General features: G+C 40.2%; 1 protein-coding gene across 5 annotated transcripts in view; it reads left to right on the top strand.

The window, feature by feature from the left end:
• The window catches only part of Nek7 (NIMA related kinase 7), a 124,995-nt gene that overhangs the window by 28,568 nt on the left and 71,388 nt on the right, over window positions 1-25,039 (top strand). For all 5 annotated transcript variants that reach the window (XM_070041883.1, XM_070041884.1, XM_070041885.1 and 2 more), the window contains exon 2: window positions 23,338-23,422. In XM_070041883.1, coding sequence (XP_069897984.1) covers window positions 23,366-23,422 — 57 coding nt within the window. In that variant the 5' untranslated portion in view covers window positions 23,338-23,365. The remainder of the gene's footprint in view (window positions 1-23,337; window positions 23,423-25,039) is intronic.

Here is a 25,039-nt window from a genome sequence, read left to right as displayed (position 1 = left end):
TGAGTGCTATCTGTGAGCTTTTGTGCTTCAGGCCAGCATTCTATCACTTACGTCACACCTCCACTTCTGGCTTTTTGGTGGTTAATTGGAAGTAAGAGTCCTACAGACTGTCTCCTGCCAGGCTGGCTTTGAACTCTCCTCAGTAGCCCAGCTGACATGAACCACTGGTGCCCAGCTGGTTTCTTTCTTTTTTTTTTTTTTTCTCTTTATGCCTAAACTGATTTGAACACTCAAAAGTATTTTGAAAATTTTCTCACACTAATGAATGTGTTGTGAGGAAAAAGTTGTACATGTGAGTCACACACACTGAAGTATAAATTCGTTCTTATATGTTTCCTTGTGTTCTTAGAAGTTTAGACCACACAGCCCACCAACTGTGTAGCGTCCCCCAGGAAAACATCCTTGGGAAGCTTGGAATTACAAAGTTTGCTGAGGAAACAGATAACTTGCTTACACTGAAGTGCAGTGTGGCTTTATGCAGTTTGGATGATAGGTTTAAGTATTAATAATACATTGTTGGAGGAGTAAAAGTAAAAACCAGGGTCTGTAAATCATTTTCTTTGTTAACACATGTACATAGAATCTTGGCCCTAGATGATAGCCTTATCTCAAAGGAGCTGTGTAATACAGGAAAAGACACAAATGACACCATGATCCCTTACCAGCTGGAAGATTGCCTGATCACCTTGCTAAGGGTCATTCTATTTAAACTTACAGTTACAATGTTTAGAACAGTGAAATGATTAATAGAAATAATTTCTACTTGTGAAAGGTGATATTTGAAATTATTTCCATAGTTAATAAAACCCTACCTTCCTGCTTCCTTAATTTTATGTTTAACAATAAATTCAGGTGATGTTGAGGCATACTGGTTATTGGTAATGTTTGGTAAAAGAGAACATTCAATCCATCAAATCAAATATTCAGATTTATTAAGCTCTCTTTGCATTTGCAATTTCCTGTAATGGGTCTGAAATGGCAGGATACTATGTAAAGAACAGGTGGTTGTTTTTATATTGTTTGTGAGCCATCATGTGGCTGGCAAAGAGTGCCAGGATTCTGAAGGAGACACAGCAGGCAGCAGGCGGGCTAGCAGCCCCAGCTCTAGAGCATGAAAAGCAGACAGACTTTGCTGTCAAAGCCAGTGGTTCAGTTCCTGCAGGAAACTACAGGAGCACCAGCAGCATGAGCTGAACACTGAGAGATGTCATGCACCTGGCTGGTTGGTTGTATTGTAGCCTGGGAAACCAAGGACCTATAGCTTGCCACACTTGAATTAGGCCTAAAGGATGGCTGTTTGTCACACTGGCCAGCCATCATAGGATCTCAAAGCACTCATGCTACTTGGACCTTCTTGATTACCTATATCACTCACTACAGAAGTGGCACAAGATGCAGATGTCTGGGGTTCCTGATAACAGACGAGATTGGGGGTCATGGTAGATACATTTTCCCAACAATCTACCCTTTACCCATGTACCTTCTTGGTCACACTGGATTTCCATGAGTATGCCAGTCCCTCAAAATTTGTAGGAGATGATATATTGGCAGGTGTGTCCGTTTACCTTGTATGACTTGTGGCAGGGTCTGCTGCTAGCTGCATTCATCACAGTCACAGACTAGAGGATCTGGACCCGGAACCTTTACCAGTGAATTAAATAAGAGTCCAAAGGGGTCATACTCCAGATAATCATTAGCATCCTTTCTTTCGGGATGTATGGGCCATTTTATTCAGCCAGTAGTATTAATTTATCCAGTATTAGTTTATCAGGGTATTGTTGAAAATGAATATTATCCATTGTGATTTACAAGGGAGTTTAAAACTGACCTGCTGAACTTGCAAAGCTTGTACAAGCACAAGTTAAGGATATGTTTCCGGCCATTTGCTCAAGGGTGTGAATTTCACTGCCATATAACAACACTTTTAGTGCTGGATGGAACCAGAAGCTGGTGTGTCCACTGGATGGTATAGCCTAGGGGAGGTATATATTGTTTATCCGCATGATATCATCATTGTAGAGGAAGCAAGTCATCCTTGAAGTGAGAGGGGGCTTTCTGACAATTGGTTCCAAGAGCAGCACCACTTCCAGTTTTCTGAGTGGTTCATTGGAGATAAGAGTCTTGTGGACTTTCCTACCTGGCCTGGCTTTGAACTGCGATCCTCAGATCTCAGCCTCCTGAGTAGCTACGATGACAGGTGTGAGCCACTGGCGCCTGGCTGCAGTCTCGGTTTTAATAGCCATGTCCAATTGCTTCTGCCTGGCTTTTGGAAAGGGCATTCCAAAACAGTTGTTGACCCATTGTAGAGATGTTTGATGTACTTTATTTTTTTCCTTAAAGGGAAGACTTTGTAGAGACTGTTTGGACTAACAAGATTGTAGACGACATGGCTCCTTAGCACATTGGCTTTCCACAGCTATGGAGACAAACGTAGGTGAGCTACGGCTTTCTGAAGAACAGCGGAGCAGTGCTGATTGTCTTGCCCACAGACCTGGTTGCTGTCTGTGCAGAGGATGAGTGAGGAATCCAAAGTTAAGGGCTCAGTCTGTTGTGTAGCAAGTAGCAAGCACACCTGCCCCTCTTGCCAGGCAGCAGGTGACTGCCCTGAAGTCACACTGTGGTCATGTCCGCCTATGCCATTGGCGGTAGAAGGGGGTCAGGGTCAGAAGATGGCAGGACCTCGTGCCATGGCCCATTCCCTGAGGCCATTCAGAAGCACTCTCCTCATAATCCTATCCATTGATAGTATTCATAGAATACGAGCCTAGGAATTTTCTAAGTACTGCATATGAAATAATGTGGCATCATATTACATGTGAGTTCTTCTTTCAGAATTAAGAAAGCATGTTTGTACTTGATGACGCTGAGTCATCCTGAGTGCTTGTGAAGCTGGTCTGTGCGGAAGGGCTCGAACCAGACCTTGGGCCTATACCTGTTTTCTGTGTCTCTGCTGAAGCAGTGGTGAATGTGCCTGTGGACATTTTAGCCAAATTATTTCTCTCTGGAGGTCTTGAAATCCTGTAAATAGCTTGCTCGGGAAAGAATGTCAGTGTAGAAATGTAGTTCAGCCTAGAACACTTTTTGATTTTGCGGGTTTGAGTGTCAAGCAGGAAAACAGAAGAAAAGAATGTTATTTGAAGTAGCCCTTTAAAAGTGTCCTGCTTACTTTTGACGTCTTAAATTCTTACTTGAACTGGAGTTTGGTAAGTTGTGTTTAGGGCATCGCTGAGAGGAACTGTACATTTCGTTGGCTGTAACAGTGTAGGACGAACAGTGAGCAGTGTGCAGCTTCTGAGCTTCACTGTAGTCAGCCTTGTGCTAGGTCAGACTTTCCGTTATTAATCCTGAAGTTGGTATTTAGAACTTTGGGTTGAAAATTCTTTCCAGGGAACGATTTGTATACAGCTTCTCAGCCTGAGAACATCTCATGACCCACTTAGGGGCCTCTTTAAACATTCAGATGAACTTTAAGGGTTTTTAAGATGAAGGGAAATTTTTGTGTGTTAGAAATATTTCTTTGGGTCCTGCTGGGTCCTGGTGCTCACGCCTGTAATCCTAGCTACTTAGGAGGCTGAGATCTGAGGATCATGGTTTGAAGCAAGCCCAGACCTGTGAGAGACTCATCTCCAACTAACTACCCCAGAAGCCAGAAGTGGGGTTGTGGCTCAAGTGGTAGCATTCTAGCCTTGAGCAAAAGACCTCAAGGACAGTGCCTGGGCCCTGAGTTCAATCCCAGGATCACCTGCAAACAAACAAACAAAATATTTGTTTGGATATGACAACTTAAAGTTATTTTATTCATTACTTCTTGGGCAGCACTGTTTTTAGTACTATACTCAGGATAGCTGCTAGCCTTGGATGATGATAAATTATAAATTGTAACTATGATGAATTAAAATACCAATTAAGATGGACACCTGTGGCTCACACCTGTAATTCTAGGTACTCAGAAATAGCTGAAATCTGAGGATCATGATTCAGAGCCAGCCTAGGCAGGAAAGTCAGTGAGACTCTTACCTCCAATTAACAATCAGAAACCTGGAAGTGAAGTGGTGACTCAAAGTAGTAAGGCACTGGCCTTGAGCAAAAGAGTTCAGGGACAGTGCCAAGGCCCTGAGTTCAAGCCCCACAACTGACCAAAGGGGGGAAAAATCATGTTGTTAGATTTAAATAACTTGTATAGTAAAGAATTTAAAAGTTAAACTTATCTTTAGGTTTCATTTGTTGATAAAAGATCATATTGTGGTTAAATACTAAATCTGTCTTCCTATACAAACAAATGCTTCTCTAAATTTGAAGAACCGTAAATGACTTCTAAACCGTAAGTCGTTTCAGTGCCAAAGGTGTCTGCCTTTTTTTAAAAAAAAATGAATTAGATGAAAACTTAGCTTTAAATAATATTAGAATTATTCTCAAGATTTGCTCTGAAACCTGTTAGGAGAGCATCTTGGCTGCTCCTCTACATGGCGCTGCGAGCGTTCTGTTCTGTCAGTTGCATTGAACATCGCGCACTTTCAGACATTCCCCAGTTTCAACATGTCTCCTCTCCCCTGAATGTGTGCATCTGCTAGCTAGCAAACCCAAACTCGTGGAACGGTGGGGTTATGGTTATTCTTTAACGTTTCAGATGATGTATGCTTTAACAGCATAAACATTTATTAAGAATATGCTGTTTTAGTCGGACGTTGGTGGCTCACACCCTGTAATCCCACCTTCTCTGCAGGCAGAGAAGGGGGTCACGGTTTAAGCCCACACAGGCAGGAAGATTTGCAAGGCCGGGGGCCACGGCATGCATTGTGTCATCCTGCGCCATGTAGGAGGCCGAGATTGGGAGGAACGTGGTTCCAGGTCATCCTGGGTAGAAAAGTCTTGAGAGACTTTGTCTCCCAGGGAAGGAAGCTGGATGCAGTGCTGTGTCTGTGTTTCCAGCAGTGATGGGAAGCTGAGAGGGCAGGTTGGGGCTCAGGCTAGCTTCTGGACCAGAATGAAATGAAATCTGGACCCCACCCTAAAAATAATCAGTGCAAAACAGGGCTAGAGGTGGGGACCAGTGCTATCATGCCAACCTAGGTAGATGAGTCTTTCCCCCAAACAGTAAAAGAAAGTGTTGCTTTCTGGAATACTAGAATGAAAAAGTACAGCTTTACTAAATAGAATTGGACAGAATCAAATCTAGAAGACAGGGGAAGCTTCTGTGTGTATTTAGAGGTGTTCCCTAAAGTCCTGTCTAACAACAACAACAAACCTGTAGCTCAGTTCCTGCCTCCCTCTCCCCCTTGTTTTTGAGGTAAGATCTTGCCATGTAGTGTTGGTTGTCTTGTGATCGTTCTGACTCAGCCTCCCAAGTGCTGGGATTATAATTAGGTACTGCTACACTGGTCTCTCTGTAGTATTAAATGTACAAATATTTGTAATGAAGTATTTACTACTGGAATTACAAATTTAGAAATTTATTATTCTTCCCTAGAAATATGTTGTCTTATTTTTTGTCTTTTAAAAATTTCTATCATTTATTAAGCGCTTGATCTAGGAAGAGAATGATGGCAATTTTTGTTTTGTTATGAACAAATGGAATTTGTAAGGCTTTTATTGAAATTGTGGGCATTCTGAACTGTAGAAGACTTTTTCAGAGCTTTCTGTTAGATAAACAGCAGATGGGTTATCATGCTATTTTCCTGTGTATTACATTATATATAAGTCTATAATATATTTATATGCATCAATATATATATATATATATATATAAATGTTTATATAATTTGCTGGTGGTAGGATCTGTGGATCAGGACCTTGTGCTTACTAGCTTCTGTTAATACTGCTGAGCCATCTCTAGCAACTGGTTTTCAATTTTTTTTTTTTTTTTTTTTGCCAGTCTTGGGTGTTGAATTCAGGGCCTGGGTGCTGTCTCTGAGCCTCTTTGTGCTCAAGGCTGGCACTCTACCACTTGAGCCATAGCACCACTTCTGGCTTTTTCTGAGTAGTTTATTGGAGATGAGTTTCACAGACTTCCCTGGCTGGGCTGGCTTCGGAACTGTGATCCTCAGATCTCAGCCTCCTGACTAGCTAGGATTATAGCTGTGAGCCACAGGCGCCTGGCTTCACTGGTTGTTTTTAGGGTAGGGTCTCACTTCGGTCTTGGTGCACTGTGCACTCCATTCTGCCTACTTTATGCTTCCCATTGTTGCTGGGATCCGTTGTTGCAGGTGTGAGCCACTGGTGCCAGGCCACAGCCTGAAATTCCTTTTTTGGTGTGTTCCTGTCCTAGGGCTTGAACTCAGAGCCTTGGCTCTGTCCATGAACTGTTTTTTTTTTTTTTTTGCTGGTCATGGGGCTTGAACTCAGGGCTTGGGCACTGTCCCTGAGCTGTTTTTGCTCAAGGCTAGTGCTCTACCACTTGAGCCACAGCACTACTTCTGGCTTTTTCTATGTATGTGATGCTGAGGAATCGAACCCAGGGCCTCATGCATGCGAGGCAAGCACTCTACCACTGAGCCACCTTCCCAGCCCCCTGAACTTTCTTATGTATGTCTTTGTGCACCTTTGAGTTTTCCTGGAGTGTGTAGCTGTGGGAGGATATGGTGAGTTTTATACCACATAGATGTTTTCTAACATTCCCAACAGTGGTTTATGAGTTTGAGTTGTTCCATATCTTGGTTTTTTTTTTTTTTTTTTGGGTCCGGTTGTGGGGCCTGAACTCTGGGCCTGGGCGCTGTCCCTCAGCTCTTCAGCTCAAGGCTAGCGCTCTACCACTTGAGCCACAGCGCCACTTCTGGCTTTTTTCTTTTTGCTTATATGGTGCTGAGGAATCGAACCCAGGGCCTCAGGCTTGCAAGGCAAGCGCTCTACCACTGAGCCACCTTCCCAGCCCCCATATCTTGGTTTTATTTTCCCAGAATTTATATTTTTTAACCCATCCAATGGATATGAAATGGTTTCCTATTCTTAGGTTTGGACAGAGATTAAGTATTTTTCTCAAGTGCTTTTCTGAAAATGATCTGTTACTTTTGCCAATTTTTAAAGCTTATGGAGTTCTTAATAACTCTTAGATACATTCATTGCTCATATTTTCCCCCCTTAAACTACAGCCTCATTTTTCACTCTTGCAGTTGTCCCTTCCCCTTCTTTTTCTCTGTGATTAACTTACATTAGTTAGGCTGGAAAGATTTTCTTGTCACATTTCTACACATGTTTGCAATGTATTCCAAACAGTCTCACTCTCTCTAGCACTCTGCCTTTCCCCAAGTTGTTTCTCTTGATGAACAGATATTTCTAATTTTAATGTAGCTGAATATAGTAATGTTTCATTTTATAATATGTATATATAAATATGTTTAAATATATAAGTATATAATGTATATAAATAAATGTACTTTCCCTAAAGCATGTTTTTCTCTACCTAGAATTCATGAAGGTATTTTCTTCAAAATGTTGAAAATTTTACTTTTCATATTAGTTCTTTAGTCTATATTGTCATGTCAGCATCTTGTTTCTGTACATCTTTATGTCTGTATGGACATCTAACATGTCTGTGTTGTATTTCTACATGTACACTTGCAGGTCTGTGTGTGCATCATAACTTCCATTCTGGCACCGGGAACAGAACATGTTTCTTTCTCTTGTATACTTCTTTCTGCTTGAACCTTGTTTAGACTGAAATTCATCCTTACAAAACCTTCTTTTTGTGAGGCATCCCAAACTTCTGTTCATGAGTGGATTTCTAAGAACTTGTGATTTTGCAGTGGAAGCTGGGAAGCTGTCATCCATTGTTGGGTGATAGAAATTGGCCCAATTGAACCAGGAGTTGGATCTTACAATCTGCGTGGTAACCATTGAAGGAGCCACAAAGATCAGAAGATTTTACTGCTTTCTAAACTTGCAGTTTGCATTCTTTCTTAATGTGATCAAGGGGTTTATGATTAAACTCGTGGAAAACAACTCTAGCCAGGAAAGAACAAATGGATGTCTTCTGGTCCTGATCATCTTTGGGGCCTGATCATGGCAGCTTGCTAACTGGAATTTCCTGTCAGCCGAATTTCTCATGCCACCTCCTAAATTAGATGGAAAAATCCCATTTTCCAGGTAGGGCCAACAAGTCCATTTCAATACAAGGCAGCTATAGAAAACAGACCATTGACTCTCTGTACCTCTTTAAGATGATCAGGGACTGAAGTTGTTGAGGGAAAAAATTAGAATATATAGATGGAGAGACAGGAAAATCATATGACCTTTTAACAGATACCAAATGGTCTAGACTCAGAAGTTAAAACTAGGTAGTAAACAGAATAAACTCTTATTATTCCTCCTTTATAATGTTAAATTACTGGATTTGGAGACCATCTAGGCTACCTAAATTTTGATTTCTTTAAAATACAGGAGTAGCTGTCTAAGTCTTTCCTTTCCTTTGAAATGGTAAAACAATCTGGAAACTCTTCATAAATTGGTAGAAGCAGAAAGAGGGAAAAGTCCTGACACTTAACCTGGTGTTTGGGGGGACTTCACCCATCTTATTTACCCAAAATCATTGCCCTAAGGATTAGGAGTTGCTAGTGTAGCAAGACCTTGTATATCTGCTTAGGTCTCAAAGAATAAAACCTATAGGTAGGAACCACCATTTTGAGTCTTTAACTCTTTTTTTAAATTTAATTTTATTTTATTTGTGAACATACTGTACAGAGGAGTTACAATTACATGGGCAGGATAATGCGTACATTTCTTACCAAGCATTGCAGCCTCCTCCTTTGTTTACCCTTCACATCCCTTCCCAGCCTCCCCCCTCCCCCCCAATCCCAATCCTTCTCCTTCCCCCCCCTTCCTCCCCCCCCCCCCCCCGCCCCACACCGACGTTGTAAAGCTCATTTTGGACATGACAACTTGTACTTCTCAGTGTTGCAACAGGTCCACCTGTATCCTTAAACAACTGGTTTTTCCCCATCTCCTCCACAAGTTATACTGACATCAAATATAGTGAAAGCAGGGGTTATACTGTGGGGGAGGGACATACAAAGCAACAAAGAGATAATCTTATAAATGCGTTAGAAACACATGCATGAAAGAAAAAAACATTAAAATACACATCTAAGGGTTCATTTTCCTGACATCACATTATCTGACCTTTTCCGCTTGTGAGTCTTTAACTCTTGCAGGAAATATTTCTCTCTCTCTCTCTCTCTCTCTCTCTCTCTCTCTCTCTCTCTCTCTCTCTCTCTCTCTCTCTCTCTCTCTCTCTCTAACTCTTTTGTGCTGAAATAAGTCCTTGGAAAAATGTAAACTACCAATAATAACAAAAACTGATGAACAAAAAAAAGCAGGGCTAGGGATATGGCTCAAATTGTAGTGTCCAGTCTAGCAAGTGTGATACTCCAGGTTCCAACCCCTAAATGTAGGAAAATAAATAAGTAACCCCTCCGGAGCCCCCCTTCATTGCATACCACACGTTGTACATGGAATCTTTAGAGGCTGTAGGTGGTGTTACCAGGTGCAGAGGATCGACTTTTTTTTTCTGGTGAGAAATATCTTGCACCTTGACTGAGTGGAGGTTCCGGGGTCTTCGCCAAATGCCTAGGGTGTTTATTTATACCCATCCCTGTGCTCCTGTCCCCAGTGAGCCTGCTAAAATCTCTTCTTTGCTTTTCATCTTTTAGCAGCTTCTGTCTTTGGCGTCTTAGATTACTTGAAGTGTTAGACTTATGTTGTTCTCTCTGGAGATTTTTTTTTTTTTATTTATGTTGTTGTTGTGACCCGTAAGATTCTAGGTAGAGAATGTTACTTAGGATGTGCAATACATAAAATAGATTTGCTTTTATTGTATAACATTTCCTAATTTGTGGATTTTGTAGTGGGACAGGATTGCTTTTGTATATGTTGTGGTAAGGAGCATTTAAGAACCTAAATGAGTAGGTTTCAGCAGAATTTTATTCCACAGCTCATATCAAAAGTTATAGTCAGAAGGTTGTAAATATTGCATTTTTCTTAGATAAATTGAATAGGTTGGTATTTTCTGTCTTGTAGACAGAAAATTTATTGCTTAAAATTCATTAATTAAAACTCACTTATTTCATTTGCAAAACTAGCCTGCTTTTGTAAGTAAAGTTTTATTGGCAGATATGATTCCTGTTTCTTTCTTTCTTTTTTTTTTTTTTGTCGGTCGTGGGGGCTGAACTCTGGGCCTGGGCGCTGTCCCTCAGCTTTTCAGCTCAAGGCGAGCGCTCTACCACTTGAGCCTCAGCCCCACTTCCAGCTTTTTCTGCTTATGTGGTGCTGAGAAATCAAACCCAGGGCCTCATGCATGCAAAGCAATCACTCTACCACTGAGCCACCTTCCCAGCCCCTGATTCCTGTTTCTTATCATGTATGGTTGCTTTACCACTACAGAGTAGAACTGGCAAAAGATCATGTGATGATATCTCAGAAATTTAAAATATTTATTTATCATGTGGCTGTTTTAAAGAAGAGTCGGATTTTTCTTGCTTTAGATTTTAAACTATAATGATAGAATTCTTTGTATAGAACTAATTATTCCTAATATTCTAAGGAATTGGCTGTAGCTTAATGAAGAGCTCTCATATTGGCCTTTCTTGACTTATTAAGTAGCTTTTCAGACCCCATCTTCTTCCCTTTCTGGAACTTCATCTTGTTGGTAGTGTAACAGGATGCATAGGTGACTTAGAGGCTATTTACCCCCATTTACCATCCCCCCCATTTATCCACCCTCTAAATTGTGCAGCAGAGATGTGTGGGTGTTGAGAGGCAGTGCCAGTGGCAGCTGTGTCTTCGCATACAGATCCATGCATTGGAAACACATAACTGTCACAGTCAAGCTGAGATCCAGGTTGTTTTGAGACAAACTGGTTCCAAGCCACAAGAACGGTGTGCCCTTCCTTCAGCAAAGGCTTTTAATAAACTCTGGGACAATCACAAAGAACACTGTAGTATGGATTTAGCATCAAGCTAAAGTTTCATGTCTGAGGACAGTTTATTACAACCATTCACCTTAGGGCATCTAGTCTGCTGACTCTTTTTGGCCGTACCTAAAAAGTCAGAGGTACTTTAGCCACGTCTATTTCCAAACCAGAAATAACTCAGACGTAGGCACGGCAACACTAGAGTTCCACATTAGTTCCACTAGCTTAGGCTCTGAATGTTCACAGGCATCAACCATCATATTAAAGTTTTAAGACTGTCGTGGGTGTTGTCAGGACTATGAGAAACAATGTGACCCAGTCTTTGTTCACAAGGAGGGCTGGAGCATTGTTTCGGGCTGTCTTCACTTCACAATCCCCTGTCAATCAGCTGGTGAGTTGTCTGAAACCAAGGAGTGGAAACTCATTACTGGGAAGGTGTTATTTTTGGGTTGGAAACTGATGACTGTAGCACCTGTGTCCTGCCATGAGCACAGCCTCTCCGGGCAGGTGGTGGTTGGCCTCCAGGTTCTTTCTGCCACTGCAAGGACTGGGCCATGGCGTTCCTTCCAGAACTCTGCTGTTCAAAATGTCTAAAGAGACAAGAGAAAAAAATAGAAGCAATGAATTTGTTGGGAAAAAGTTTTCCTGCCATTTCTCTTTTTTAAGGCTAGAACTGGCATATTTGAAGTACAAATGCTTTTAGAATAAAATATTTAAGAGGAAGTTTTCATGAATTCTTACGTGGCATTTATAACTGTTCTTTTCCACTTTGTGATTGGAATGTGTTTATTAAAGTCGACGGAGGTTCAATTGAGGGTCACATAGTTAAGCCTTTTTGAGGAAATGATCTATTGCATGCCTTTAGATTCATCATGAAGATACAGTATTACAGTTCATGTGCCCTTCTCACATATATGGTGAAGATACACAATTAGAGTTCATGAGCCCTCTGAAGGGCTGAGTTTCTCAAGCCTGCTACTTGGAATCATCTTCCTGTAGTACCAGGTACACTAAAGGTTTATTTATTTTTGGAAAATACATTTTGTGCAATGAAGAAAATAAAGACCTCTCATCTTTTAAAAGAAAAGAGCTGGTTTGCTTACTTACATGGATTTGCTTCTACCTGCCACTTTCATAGCTAGGAGAGGTAAGAACTTCTCTCTGTGAGGACATTGCTGCCGTGACCAGAGACGTTACAGAGATTTCTTTTCTGACCCAGTGAGTCCCAGGATGCTGCAGGACAAACTCCAGATGATTAGCTGGGCCTGTGAGCAGCAAGCCAAGTCATGTGTATGGAATCCCTTCTCCTCAGGAAAGACCCAGGGCAGGAATCGGGGCAGAAACCATGGAGATGATAAAAGAACACACTGGGCTTCCTAATAACAACTATGCAGGAAAGGAGCTGTGATTTTGACATGGGGCTGAGAGTTGGGCTGCAGCCGGACTTTCTGTGCTATCCTTTTGTCCTTCCTTGTGTTAATTTTTTAAGTTCATAGATAATTTTTAAGAAGGAGTTGTAGTCTTTGCATTTTGATGGTATAGTAGCAAACTCTAAACATAAAAACATGTCATAATACTGTTTTTGGCTCTAGTATAATTTGTCATCCTTCTTAAGCTGGCAAATGTTGAGGTGCTTGATTTCTTTTTTAAAAAGTCAGTAGCTTAAATCAATATATTTGTGGGTGCTGGTAGCTCAAGCCAATAAGGTTAGCTGCTTAGGAGGCTGAGATTTAAGAATTGAGGTTTGAGTTTGTGTTGTGCAGATAGATCTCAGAGACTCTTATCTGAAGTTAACCAGCAAAAGTTAACTTGGAGGCATGGCTCAAGTGGTAGAGTACCGACTTTGAGCGAAAAAGCCAAGCAAGAGTGTGAGTCTCTGAGTCTTCAGCTCTAATACTGGCAAAGAAAATTAGACTCAAGATATTTATAGATAATATCTAAACATTGCAATTTGGGGAAGAAACCAATTTTCATGTGGATTTAAAATTAATGGGTGACTGTAGATCTGTTTTGAAAAAGGAGAGGGGGATGTATAGAAGAGGAGTCAGTGCCTAGAGAAGATGTATCTATTCCCTCCAATGTTCTTTCTGTTTTAAAATGTAATAGCATATAATAGATGTTAGCAGGAAGACTCCATCTACTTCATCATTGGTAGGTGTCCTTGATGGAGCACCGTGCTTTTTTTTCTCCCTGTTCTTAGTAAAGTAGACTCATGCTGAGCACAAGTTACTTTGTCCGTGTTCCAGTGCAGCCTTATTGGTGAGGCCAGACTCAAGTGCAGTTTGTTCCTCACTTTGAGCCACAGTGGTGCGTCTGGACAGGAAGAGTCGAGCTGAAGGAGACCCAGCCCACTCACTGCCTTGCACAGTGTGTTGTGATTGTATTTTTAAGTGTTTGTTTTTCAACTGATAAGAAGAGTTATGTTCTGCTTCACAGCTGTTCAGTAATTGGGGATGGGAGTGTGGATGATGCAAGGAAAGAAGGAAGGAAGGAAAGAAGGAAGGAAGGATGGATTGAAGGATGGAAGGATGGATATTCGGAGGTTTTAGTAAGGACACACATAATCTTATTTTGCAGTTTACCTGGATAGGATTTGGAGTTTGCTCAAGCCAATGAAATCATCCTGCTTAATATTTTTCCACTTTTTTTCCCCCCCAGTTTTAAGGTCTGGTAACATGATCTGTTGGCTTTTGTAGCTAAAAAAATAACTTTAGTTTCAGAATTAATTTTCATAACTAAAAAGACTTAAAACCACGGGTAAGAGACAGGTGTTAGTCTTAGGTAAATTCATTGAGATTTGAGCTGCGATTCTGTTTTATGTACTATATGCCTTTGTATAAGACTCTCACAGAATTGATGTCTGTCAGGGAAGAAGGTAAATTTGAGCCAGCAGGTGTCAGCAAGAACCATAATAAAAACATTAGTCCTGATTATCTCAACCTTAATTGGGTTACTTTTGGTTTTTTTGTGGACACTTAGTCTGCATTTTAATTTAGAGTCCTTTCTCAGTGGGTTGCCCTAACGGGAAATGATCAAATGTTTCAGAGAACATGTCTGAAGTACAGCAACAGCTCTAAAGATTTAGTTCAAAGAAAGGATGCTTGCCAAGTGCTATGAACTTTTTCCTTACTTCAGTGCCTTGAAAAAAGTTGGGCATAAATTATCCTGTATCAAAAAACTTAACATTTTAAACACACACACACACACACACACACACACACACACACACACACACACACACACACACACACACACACACACACACACACACACACACACACACACACACACACACACACACACACACACACACACACACACACACACACACACACACACACACACACATATTCATAGAGTAAGTTGTGTTTGTGTCCTACTGTTTGAAAGTATTTATGGCTATTGATTGCTTAATATTTTATAGTCAGGCTTTATAAGTATCTTCAAGCTTAATTTTCAATGAAAATACTGTATTGCCACCATTCAGCTGCTAATTAACTTATTTTAAATTCATGCTAATTTCTGGTGAAGGTAGTGTCTACTTATCCACAAAATCAGAATTTATCATTTGTAAAATTAAAAATTTATCTCTTTATTACTTGATGAATTGGCAGGAATGCAGATCCAGTAGACAGGCATGGCGTCCATAGGAAGTTGTGATGCCACAGGGCAGTCACGTGTGCTTTATTTCCTGTCCTATTTCTTGTCATATCAGATAACGAGCTTCTGCTTTATATAGGCATTTTTAACTTAATAAAGCTAGTACTACCCAGCAGTCTCATTCCTATATATTTATCCAAGTGAACCTGTATGCAAGTGTTTGGAGAGGCTTACTTCCTAATTCCTTCAAAGTGGAAGCAATTCAGTTGCTCTTCAGTTGAAAGGTGAATAAATAAACTGGTACATCCATCCCTTCACTGGTTTATTACTCAACAGCTGACTGGTGGCAGTGACTCAGTGCCACCCTAGACTCTCAGGAGACTTGGGATGTGGTGATCAAGCTTTGAAGCCAGACCAGAGAAGTCCATAAGACTCTACCTCCCATCGACTAGGGAGAGAGGTATGTGGCTCAAATGGTAGACAGTGCCAGTTGTGTGCGAGAGCAAAATGCTGAGCAAGTGTCAGTCCTGAGTTCAAACCTTGGTACTGGCAAAAAGAAGGATAAAAGTGAACAAAGTGTTTGGAGCAATGTAGACAAATCTTAAATGTATCATGCTACGTGAAGGAGCTGTGTGCGGTAGTCTTCAACTCTGCAATTTTGGGAAGACAAAACTCCAGAGACACAGGGCTCATTAACACTGGTCAGGGATCAGGGGAGGGCCTGACCATAAAGTTAGTGGGGTGATTGTGTGGGCTGGTGGAATTTGGAGTCTGGGGGTATTTCATGACTGTAAATAGAAATGAAGGATTCTGCCTCCACTCATCTCCCTTTATCGATCAATTTTCTGATATTTCAGTTCTAGTAAGATTTTAAATTCTATAGCAACTCACTTATACTGTTCCATGTAGATAATACTTAAAATTTCCCTATTCCCATGTTCTACTTTTTTAAAAAAAATACTCCTTCCTGTGTCCCTCTTGAGTGTTCTGTCTGAGATCATTTTGCTCTGTGTATTGTGCCAGCTTTTCTTCATGGGGTCTTGTTTGTTTGAGCGCTTGGTTATGTTTATTCTGTGTTGAATATTATATGTAGGAAATTGTTTATAGAAGTGATCTTCTCCAGAGAGTATTTCGTTGGTTTCTGCCGGATGTCTGGGGGCAGTAACCACCTGGAATCACTCTAGTCTGCTTTTAGGATCTGAGTCAGTGCTGACATCTAGGGGTCAGGCTTTCAGGGTCTCACCTCATATCCTGGAGGATGGCCTTTGTTGAGCCCTGGACTATATTTTTTGTTTCTCTATTCCAAGAGGACGAATGAATTGTTGAATTACCTTCCAGCACCTACTCTCCCCCTTGACTATCAACACAACACTCAGTGAAAAAGCAGTGTAGTGCTAGACTCACTTCTCTGCCTTTCCTTCATCCCACATACCTTGCTTTTTTAATGTTCTACAAGTTCATTCACTTAATGCTGCATTCAAATGAACACACACACACACACACACACGCACGCACGCACGCACGCGCGCGTGCAGAGGTTTGTTCTAAAAGACCATACTGTCATCATGAAAGCAAAGGTTGGCTATATCCTTTGTCTTACCTATACACATATACAGAATAAAGATAATTTTATACATTTTGTATGCAAAGTGCTGTTTTTAACTTAATGTTCATATATTAGAATATATTTAATGTATTAAGCTATCTTTAATATGTTTGTATTGGAACTATTAGACAACTGTTTGCTATGTGCAGTGTTCTTTTTGTAATTGACCCTCCTTTCCCATGCTTACTAATTTATGGCTTTACAGACATATGGGTTATGGATTCTTGCTTTATTTCGTGTACCATACCCTGGTACTCACAAATTGTTCAAAGCAAAGCTGGCTTTTACAGACTTTTTACATGTTTCCATTGTTCTTTGAGTACAACTTGGTTTTCGGACTCAGGATGGTTCAGTCTCAGCTTGTACTTTCCTATCCTGCGCCTTGGAGCCACCCATTTCTCCAAAGAGCACCACTTCCTTTATGTAGAGAATGTAGTACAAACCAAGTTTGATGGGAAACTCGTGTTTTTAACTGTAGATATTGAGATGGAATGCTCCAGAAACATTCCATCATTCTTTTCAAAGATCTATTCATCCATTATAGCAGAAGCATAAAAAGGAGCTGTTGAATCTAAGCATTTACTTTTCCTTGCACTGTGTGATACAGACATGTCACTTGCTTGATTATGGGAAATACTGAATGACGCAGTCAGTTAAGTGCAGATGGGAGGGTGAAGTCAGGAATATTCCTGTTGAATAGTGATTTAGGGCCAAGAAAAATATTTGATTCTGGACCCAAGTATTCAGACTCTGCCAAGTATCAGTTGCCTTAAAATTTCCATTATGTCTGCTCGTGTTTCATGTGTCACGTATGCATACATACAGCTATTAGACTTTGTTCTGGATGGGAAAAGTGTTGCTACTCTAGTATGGTTGCTCCTCTTTCAATTTTGTTCTTTAAAAGTTACATGGTCCTGTTAAAAAAAACATGCCTTATTATATTCTTGAAGGATATTTAATGTTACATATCTTGAAAGAATACTGATGATTTTATGAGTAGCTTTGAAGATTGAAGGGAAAATTTATTTCAAGAAAAGGAAACTATTAAATTTGGACTAGTGTACTTCAACCCTTTGAAATTGTGAAGAAAAGAGTCTGCCTGAAGCTGTTTATGTGAAATCTATCTTCAAATTCATTTTCATGGTTTCATATTTAAGATTTCCTACTACACGAAGAAACAGGGGAGTATGATAAACATACTTAAAAACATAAAGAGGTAGAATTTTTAATGAGTAGAATATATGGGTGTCTATTTTGGTTAAATTAGATTTTCTCTGAGTTTTACGTTAAAAGTTGAATTTGAAGTATGGGATTGACTTGACTAGCTTTTATATCTTCATTCATTGCTATTATTATTTTATTTTATTTTTGGTACCAGTCCCTGGGGCTTAAACTCAGGACTTGGTTAGATACCAGCCCTAAGCTTTTGTGTTCAGGGATAGTGTGCTCTACCATTTGAACCACAGCTCCACTTCTGGCTTTTTGTTGGTTAATTGGAGATAAGGGTCTCATGGACTTTCCTTCACAGGCTGGCTTTGAACCATGATCTTTAGATCTCAGCCTCCTGAGTAGTTAGGCGTGAGCCACCATTGCCTGGCTGTTAAATAAATTTTGTCGAAGAATTAAGGGAATGGTTTTCTTTAACTTAATATTCTTTATTATAATTTTGAAGCATTTAGTTAAAATTTTTTTCTGACAAAAGTTCTCAAGAACTGTTCACTAATGATTTTTATCCAGAATGTTTTAAAGCTTGGTTTTAAAATTTACTGTATTAGTTTTTCATCTATATTTTATAATTTGTCAAGAATCAGGTTGATGTTTTGAGATTTGTAATTGGTTTATTTTAGGTCAATTGCTACAAAATACTAATTTTTTAAAGACGAAATTCACTGAGAATATGTATAAATGTAGAATAAAACTTATTTTCATTAATTGGAGCTGTTCCATTCAAATATTATTCCATTCATGAAGAGTGCTAATTTAAAGAATTTAATAAATGAATTAAATGTGGGAAATAGAGTTCAAGCCCCACGACTGACAAAAAAAAAAAAACAAAAAAAAATATGTGGGAACTAAGGAATTTATTTTCATTTAGGAAAAAGCACTATAATGTTTCAGTATTCAAATTATGCTGGTTATCTAATACAGTGTCAATGACAATTATATTTACTTAATGTGTTTTGTTGAATAATTTTATTTGAATTGTCTCAGTCCTTAAAAATCAGCTCACTGGTAGACCTGAGTTCTCAGAACTAAAAGGTCTTGTCATTGAGGTAGTTTTTGTGTCTGTTCCCAGTTCGGGTTAATTACATTGTTGAACACAAAAATAGGAGATTGTTTTACTTTAATTTGTACTGAGAACATTTGTAGGGTTTGAAAGATATGGGGACTATAATGTGCTTAATAGAACTGTTTCCAGTTTTAGCTCATAAACAACAAATGGTTTGAGAATATATAGACAATATAGTGAGCTCCACTCACTAGGGATTCTACTTGGCAAATTTGGGCTGTTATAGGAGCTTTTATGAGTGTGTGTGTTCTAGTGATTTCCAGTTAAGTTTTCTTGTATCATTCCTCCATCCTGTATGTTGTTCTTCCCCAAAGCCGCCCTGTTTTTAAGTTGCTTTCCTTCTCCCTAGGTAAAACCTTGGAAGCAGATTTCTTTTTTCTGTCACCAACCATATCTAGCCAGCCACCAGTCCTGAGCATAATGATACTCCAATAAACAGCCCACAGTTTGTCCTTCATTCCCTATTTCTGTTCACTTTTCATGCATACCCCAGGTGTTCATCAAGTGCTTATTCTAGCTAGGTAATTGCTGAGCAGTGGGGCAGGGGTCAGGATGACATGCAGCAAATGAGACAAATGCACATTGTTGTAATTGCTGGGCAGAAATGGACAGCAAGGCTATCAAAGATAAATAAGCTGAGGAGAGAGGCACTGTGGAGCAGTGGTTAGGGAAGGCCTGCATTTGATCTTCTGTTTAGGGACTCTGGGGATACAGGATAGCAGATGAAGAGGTCCCGATGTCAGAAGGCTTTTCTAGTAGGTTTCAGGAGCAGTAGGGCATATCAGTCCACACCAGGTCACTGGAGAGAGGGCTGTGCTGAGCTAATGTGGGAGAGGCAGACACAGCCTCTCAGTGTTTGGAAAGAACTCAGATTTTATCCTAAGAACCACTAGAGTGTCATGATTTGATATATTTTAAAAAATACCAATGTGGAGAGTATGGTAAGAGAGAGACCAAATAGTACTATTATAGTCCCAGGTGGAGACATAATACCTTGTTATAAAGTACTATTTGTAGCAATGGAGAAAGAGACAAATGGAGAGATAGACTTTAGAAAAAGAGCAAGTGGCACTTACCAGTGGTTGCACATGGGCAGCAAAGAGGTAAGGTAAAAATGAAGGATGCATTTTAGATTTAGAATACATTGATTTAGATCACAAGGAAACATTTAGACTATACCATCTCTTCTCACAGTGTGGTGTGCAGGCTTCTTGGGAAGAGGTGAGAGTAGGGTTATTTTTTAAAAACAGTTCCTCTCCCCCCCCCCCCCCATTTAATTGGAGATGGAGTCTCAAAGACTTTTCTACCTGGGCTGGCCTCAAACAGAGATCCTCTGATTCTAGCTTCCTGAGTAGGTAGGATTATGGGCCAGTGAGTGGGCTTCCTTGAGACCTTTTTATGTGATCTTCATGATAAAAATGATTTTTATGTCAACATTAAGACAGTTTTAGCAAAGCTACTTGGCTTTAAATCAGTGCAATGGCACCAAACTGAATGAGGCTTTGTACTCTTTACCTGTTAGGCAGTGATAATGGGGGGAAAAAGGTGCAGTGTCACTTAATGCTGTCTCTGGGTGAGGCTCTATCTCATGGAACACTACTTGCCTGGCATACAGGAGTCCCTGGCTCCATCTCTAGCACTGACAAAACAAAACAAAACAAAACAAAAAGGCCCTGGCAAGGCCAATGTGAGAGAAACATTCTTTTTTTTTTCTTTTTTCTTTTTCTTTTGGGTCGGTTGTGGGGCCTGAACTCTAGGCCTAGGCGCTGTCCCTCAGCTCTTCGGCTCAAGGTGAGCGCTCTACCACTTGAGACATAGCACCACTTCTGGTTTTTTCTGCTTCTGTGGTGCTGAGGGATTGAACCCAGGGCCTCATGCATGCAAGGCAAGCATTGTACCACTGAGCCACCTTCCCAGCCTTGAGAGAAACATTCTTACTAAATCTCAGTTGTCAAATACATGCCTTCTAATGATGTGTGAATTGAGAGGCACTTTTAAAGCACTACTATAGTAAATCAAAGTTCTCACAAGGAACAGCATTTATACAGTTTGGAGAGAAAGTGGAATAGCTGCTGTTTTCCTAGTATATTTTTTTTGAAAGAGCAACAGATAAATTGTGTTTTTTCAGAGAAGTTTTTGCACATATTTTCTTTTTCTTTTTTAAATATATCTATTATAAAGGTGATAAATAAGGTAATAAGTACATTTCTTTTTAAACACTGTTACCCCCTCCCTCATCCCCTCCCGCTTCAAGTTGTATAGTTCATTTCCAACATAGTGTCTAGTGAGTATCAATGTTGCATTAGATCATCTTTTGTCCTGCTGTTTCTATGATTCCCTTTCCCTTCTGTGGATCGGGTAAACTTATATACAAGACAAAGGGTACAGAGAACTGAAATGGTAAACAAAAAAGAAATAACTGCATATAGCACATAATAAGAACCTCTTGTCTTCAATTCTTGGAGTTCATGTTAATATACTTCATTATATATGGCCCTATTTGCACATATTTTCTTGAAATCAGTTTTAAAGAAAAAAAAAGTTATTTGTACCAGTGGTAAAGTTTTAACTTTTAAGGTGAAAATTAGAGTTTTTAGGAACCTTGTATTCATCTTTGTGACCATGATGAAATTAATGGTGATAGTTATTAAAGGATATGATTTTTAAAATACAGAATAAGGACATGATAATATTAATAAGATCTGAGTTAATTCAGTGAACTAAAAATTTTCTAGATGATCAGTGTATAATGCTACAAAACCATGGATGAGTAAAGACCTACTAGTGGGTGAGACAGATGATTGGATTGTTCCAGAGAGGTTCATTGGTACAGCGTGAGAGTCCACCTTGCTGCTAACCTTTAGCTCTGTCTGGACCAGGAGGAAATGCCAGGCTGGCATTTAGGTACAGGCTTTGTAGCTCAGATGAAGATGTCACATAATGTATTTGGGTAGTATTCAAAGCCATGGAACTGATAGGTTGATCTGAGGAGAAAGTGTAGATTTACTCCCCTGCGGGCCCCCCTCCCCCCAAAAAAATTAAGTCTCAGGACACACATGTGTAAGCTAGATAGAAGAAACTTAGAAAGCATGGCTGTGCTGTAGGAGAAAAGCCCTGAGGATATGAAGTCATGGAAGGCCTCGGGAAGGGTCTGGTCAGTTGTAAGGAAGAGTAGGACCTTGCTGCTGGCTGGCCTTTACTGTCTCTTCCCTAGATGGTCTCAGTAGCCTGTTGACTGGCTTTGTGCTATGCTTGAATTTCCTCTACTATGCCTTCTTGTTAAATTCTCTTTCAAAAGCAGTTATACATTCTCTCTAGGCTGCTTAAAACCCATCATTAGTTCCCTGATATCAATCAACTGGGTAATTGCGCACACACGCATGTGTGCCCCTGTATGTGCTGGTATACTTTGCCACACTGTGCTGCTGGTGTCATCTTTGCCCTGTATCAGTTGGCTGTGTGTGTACACACACTTGTAATATATGGCTGGAGATCAGTTGGGTTGTCATAGGGAAAAATAAATACTGGTTTTGTGTTCTACAAAAACTGAATTCCAAGTGGATTGTACATCTAAATATGACAGGTTAAACAATAAAGTTGATACAATAAAATATCATGAGAGCTTACAGTAGGGAAACAATTTATAGTGTCCAAAGTGTTTATCATAGATTGATTACTTTGATGACTTTAAACGCCAAGAGATGGAAACAAGAGGTTTCTGTTATTTTGCCCTTTTCCCCTTTTATCACTATTTTTGTTTTCTGTACTTGTCTTATATGTGTTTGTCTGTTTTGGAGAAGGAAAGGGGGCAGCGGGAGAACAGCTATGGTAGTAGAAAGGGTGAACAGATGCACACTGTGTTGAAAATGAACCATACAACTCGTGAGGGGCGGACAGGAGAAAAAAGTGGGAGAAAACAAGGGAAGAGATGACACTGTTAAAAAAGAAATTACCTGGTGGGAAGGTGGCTCAGTGGTAGAGCGCTTGCCTTGCATGCATGAGGCCCTGGGTTCCATTCTTCAGCACCACATAAGAAAAAAGAAAAAAGCCGGAAGTGGTGCTGTGGCTCAAGTAGTAGAGCGCTAGCCTTGAGCTGAAGAGCTGAGGGACAGCGCCCAGGCCCAGAGTTCAGGCCCCACGACCGGACCTCCCCCCTCCCCCCCCCCCCAAAGAAAAAGAAATTACCTCATTACTTGCCTTACATGACTGTAACCCCTCTATATTACCTTTACAATAACAATAAAATAAAAATTAGAAAATTAGAATTTCTGTTCATTAATTCATCAAAGATACCATTTGTAAGGTCTTAAAAAGACAAGTCACAGGATAGGTGAAGGGGCTGGGAATACCAGTTACCTATGTCCTGAACATTTTGTTGGCTTTAAAGGGTATGAGGGAAAGATGTCTTTATCAGTTTTTTTTAAAGGGACCTTAAATTTTGACTCAGATTTTCGTGAGGTTCCTGGCATATTGTTGCTTTTCAGCATATGTTTGTCAAATTAATGAATGAATGTCTTACAGTTGCACAGAGAAGACCAAATAGTCTCATAAGGGTTAGCCTTATAACTTTAAACTTAGAACTTATAGTAAGCATTAATTAGAATAAATGAGTAGAAGTACTAAAGAGGACTAATATTTTTAGGATATGAAGGAGTGGTGCACTTTGGAAGCTTAGATAGTTAGCTTGATTATGGAGATTCGAGCCTGATGTTTTCATGAGGCACAGGATGAAGGGGAACCGGCGGATCTGTATGACGGCACGTGCTGCTGCTTTGGATAAGGGGACATGGTGGAGGCAGTGCATGCCTGTGGGAGCTAACTAGAGCTTGGCTTTACCAAATCATGTTTTGGGCATATGACTGACTTGACTCAGTAATCATTGTGGGTTTTTTTTTTTTTTTTGTTTTTTTTTAAGTTTTGACTGTTTTTTTTTTTTGCAGAGTTCCAAAGTTACTGTTGCTGCAGACCATGGATGAGAAATCACAAGGAATGCAAGGGCCACCTGTTCCCCAGTTCCAACCACAGGTAATTTATTCTAATTGTGTGGGCACCTGAGATGGATGAATAAGGAAGCAGTACATACGCAGTTCCTTTAGGAAGCACACAGGACTCGTGAAATTTTCAGAGTTTAGTCAGAGTTGTTGATTTTTAAATACTATGTAATGCTTAGGCCTCATGAAAGAGTATGCCAACAAAGCGGCAGCTTTAGCATTTCATTCCATCTGGATGGTCTGTAGGCTTCAGAGATGAGGAGTAGGCTCAGGGAGGAGGGAAAGAAAGGTGAGGCTGTGCCTGTGCATTTGCTACCTGCCTCTGCCTCAGTAGCTGATCTTGCCTGGCTTACAACTACGTACCATTATTCTCTCTCTCTGATTGGTAGTGTCCCTTCTCCTTCATGCGTTCCTTGTTTCGTGTAAGATGAAGTAAAAGGGTGTTACAGTAAGAAATACCTATACTCTTAGACTATTGGAGTTTATCATTTAGCATGCTGCATTTGTTATGGAGGCTTGTCATAAATGGCAGTTATCAATGGCATGTTTAAAATAATAAGCAACCCTTTATATATTTTTTTCCTCAGTATTGGGTGTTGAACATAGAGCTTTGCATTTGCTAGGCAACCATTCCATTACTTGAGTTCTGCCTTGGCTGGCCACAGATTTATGATCTCCTTCCTCTTTCTGCTTCATCTCTTCTGGTTTTACAAATGTGCTGACCACCACGCTCAACTACTCTTGTCTTTCAATGTGGTGTTGGATGCCTTTTATAGTAGGTATCAAATCTCTACCCCAGGTCAACTGGTCTATTGTCTAGTTTTTCTTGGACAGTACTTTTCAAAGTGTCTGAGGAACTGAAGGAATTGCTTTCGAATGAGATCTGTAGTCACATAGGTTTTGAGACCCTTAGGAAAAACAGTGACTTCAGACCGGATTGCTTTAGAATCTTATACCAGTGTGGTATGGTATACTACTCATAAGTATATTATACCATTAACTATATATGGTAGCATGCTTTTCAGACTTCCCCCCTCCCCCCGCAATGGTGTTTTTAACTCAGGGCCTTGTGCTTGCCAGACACTCTACCACTTGAGAGAACCTCTTCTAGCATTCCCCCCGCCCCCAGCCCCTTTGATGTGAGTGGGTCCTGGGCCTTGAACTCAAGGTTTTGGTGCCATCCCTGAGCTTTTTGCTCAAAGCTATAGCATTCAGCCACACTTGAACCACAGCTCCATTTCTGGCCTATTGTTGGTTAATTGGAGAGCCCCACAGACTTTTGTCCACAGACTGGCTTTGAACCAATCACTTCAGATTTCAGCCTCCTGAGTAGCTAGGATTACAGGGGTGAACCACTGATGTCCAGCTTCTTGCAGTCCTTTTTGCTTTAGTTGTTTTTTAGCTACAGTTTTTTTTTTTTCTTTTTGGGTCTTTGCCTAAGCTGGCTTAGGACTCAGATCTATAACCTGTGTCTCCCACAGCTGGGATTGCCACCATGCTAGCTTATTGGTTAAATGAGGCCTCACAAACCTTTTCTCTACGGACTGTTCTGTCCTAGGTAGCTGCAGTTATAGGTAGGAGCTATCTACCTACCTGGATTCCTGTTCTGTTTGTTCTCTCTCTCTCTCTCTCTCTCATAAAATGCATCTAT

The sequence above is a fragment of the Dipodomys merriami genome, unplaced genomic scaffold (genome assembly GCF_024711535.1).
Source record: "Dipodomys merriami isolate MVZ:Mamm:240054 unplaced genomic scaffold, mDipMer1.0.p SCAF_31, whole genome shotgun sequence".
NCBI lineage: Eukaryota > Metazoa > Chordata > Mammalia > Rodentia > Heteromyidae > Dipodomys > Dipodomys merriami.
The sequence above is the reverse complement of the archived record's forward strand: the minus strand, read 5'-3'. Positions and strand labels throughout refer to the sequence as shown.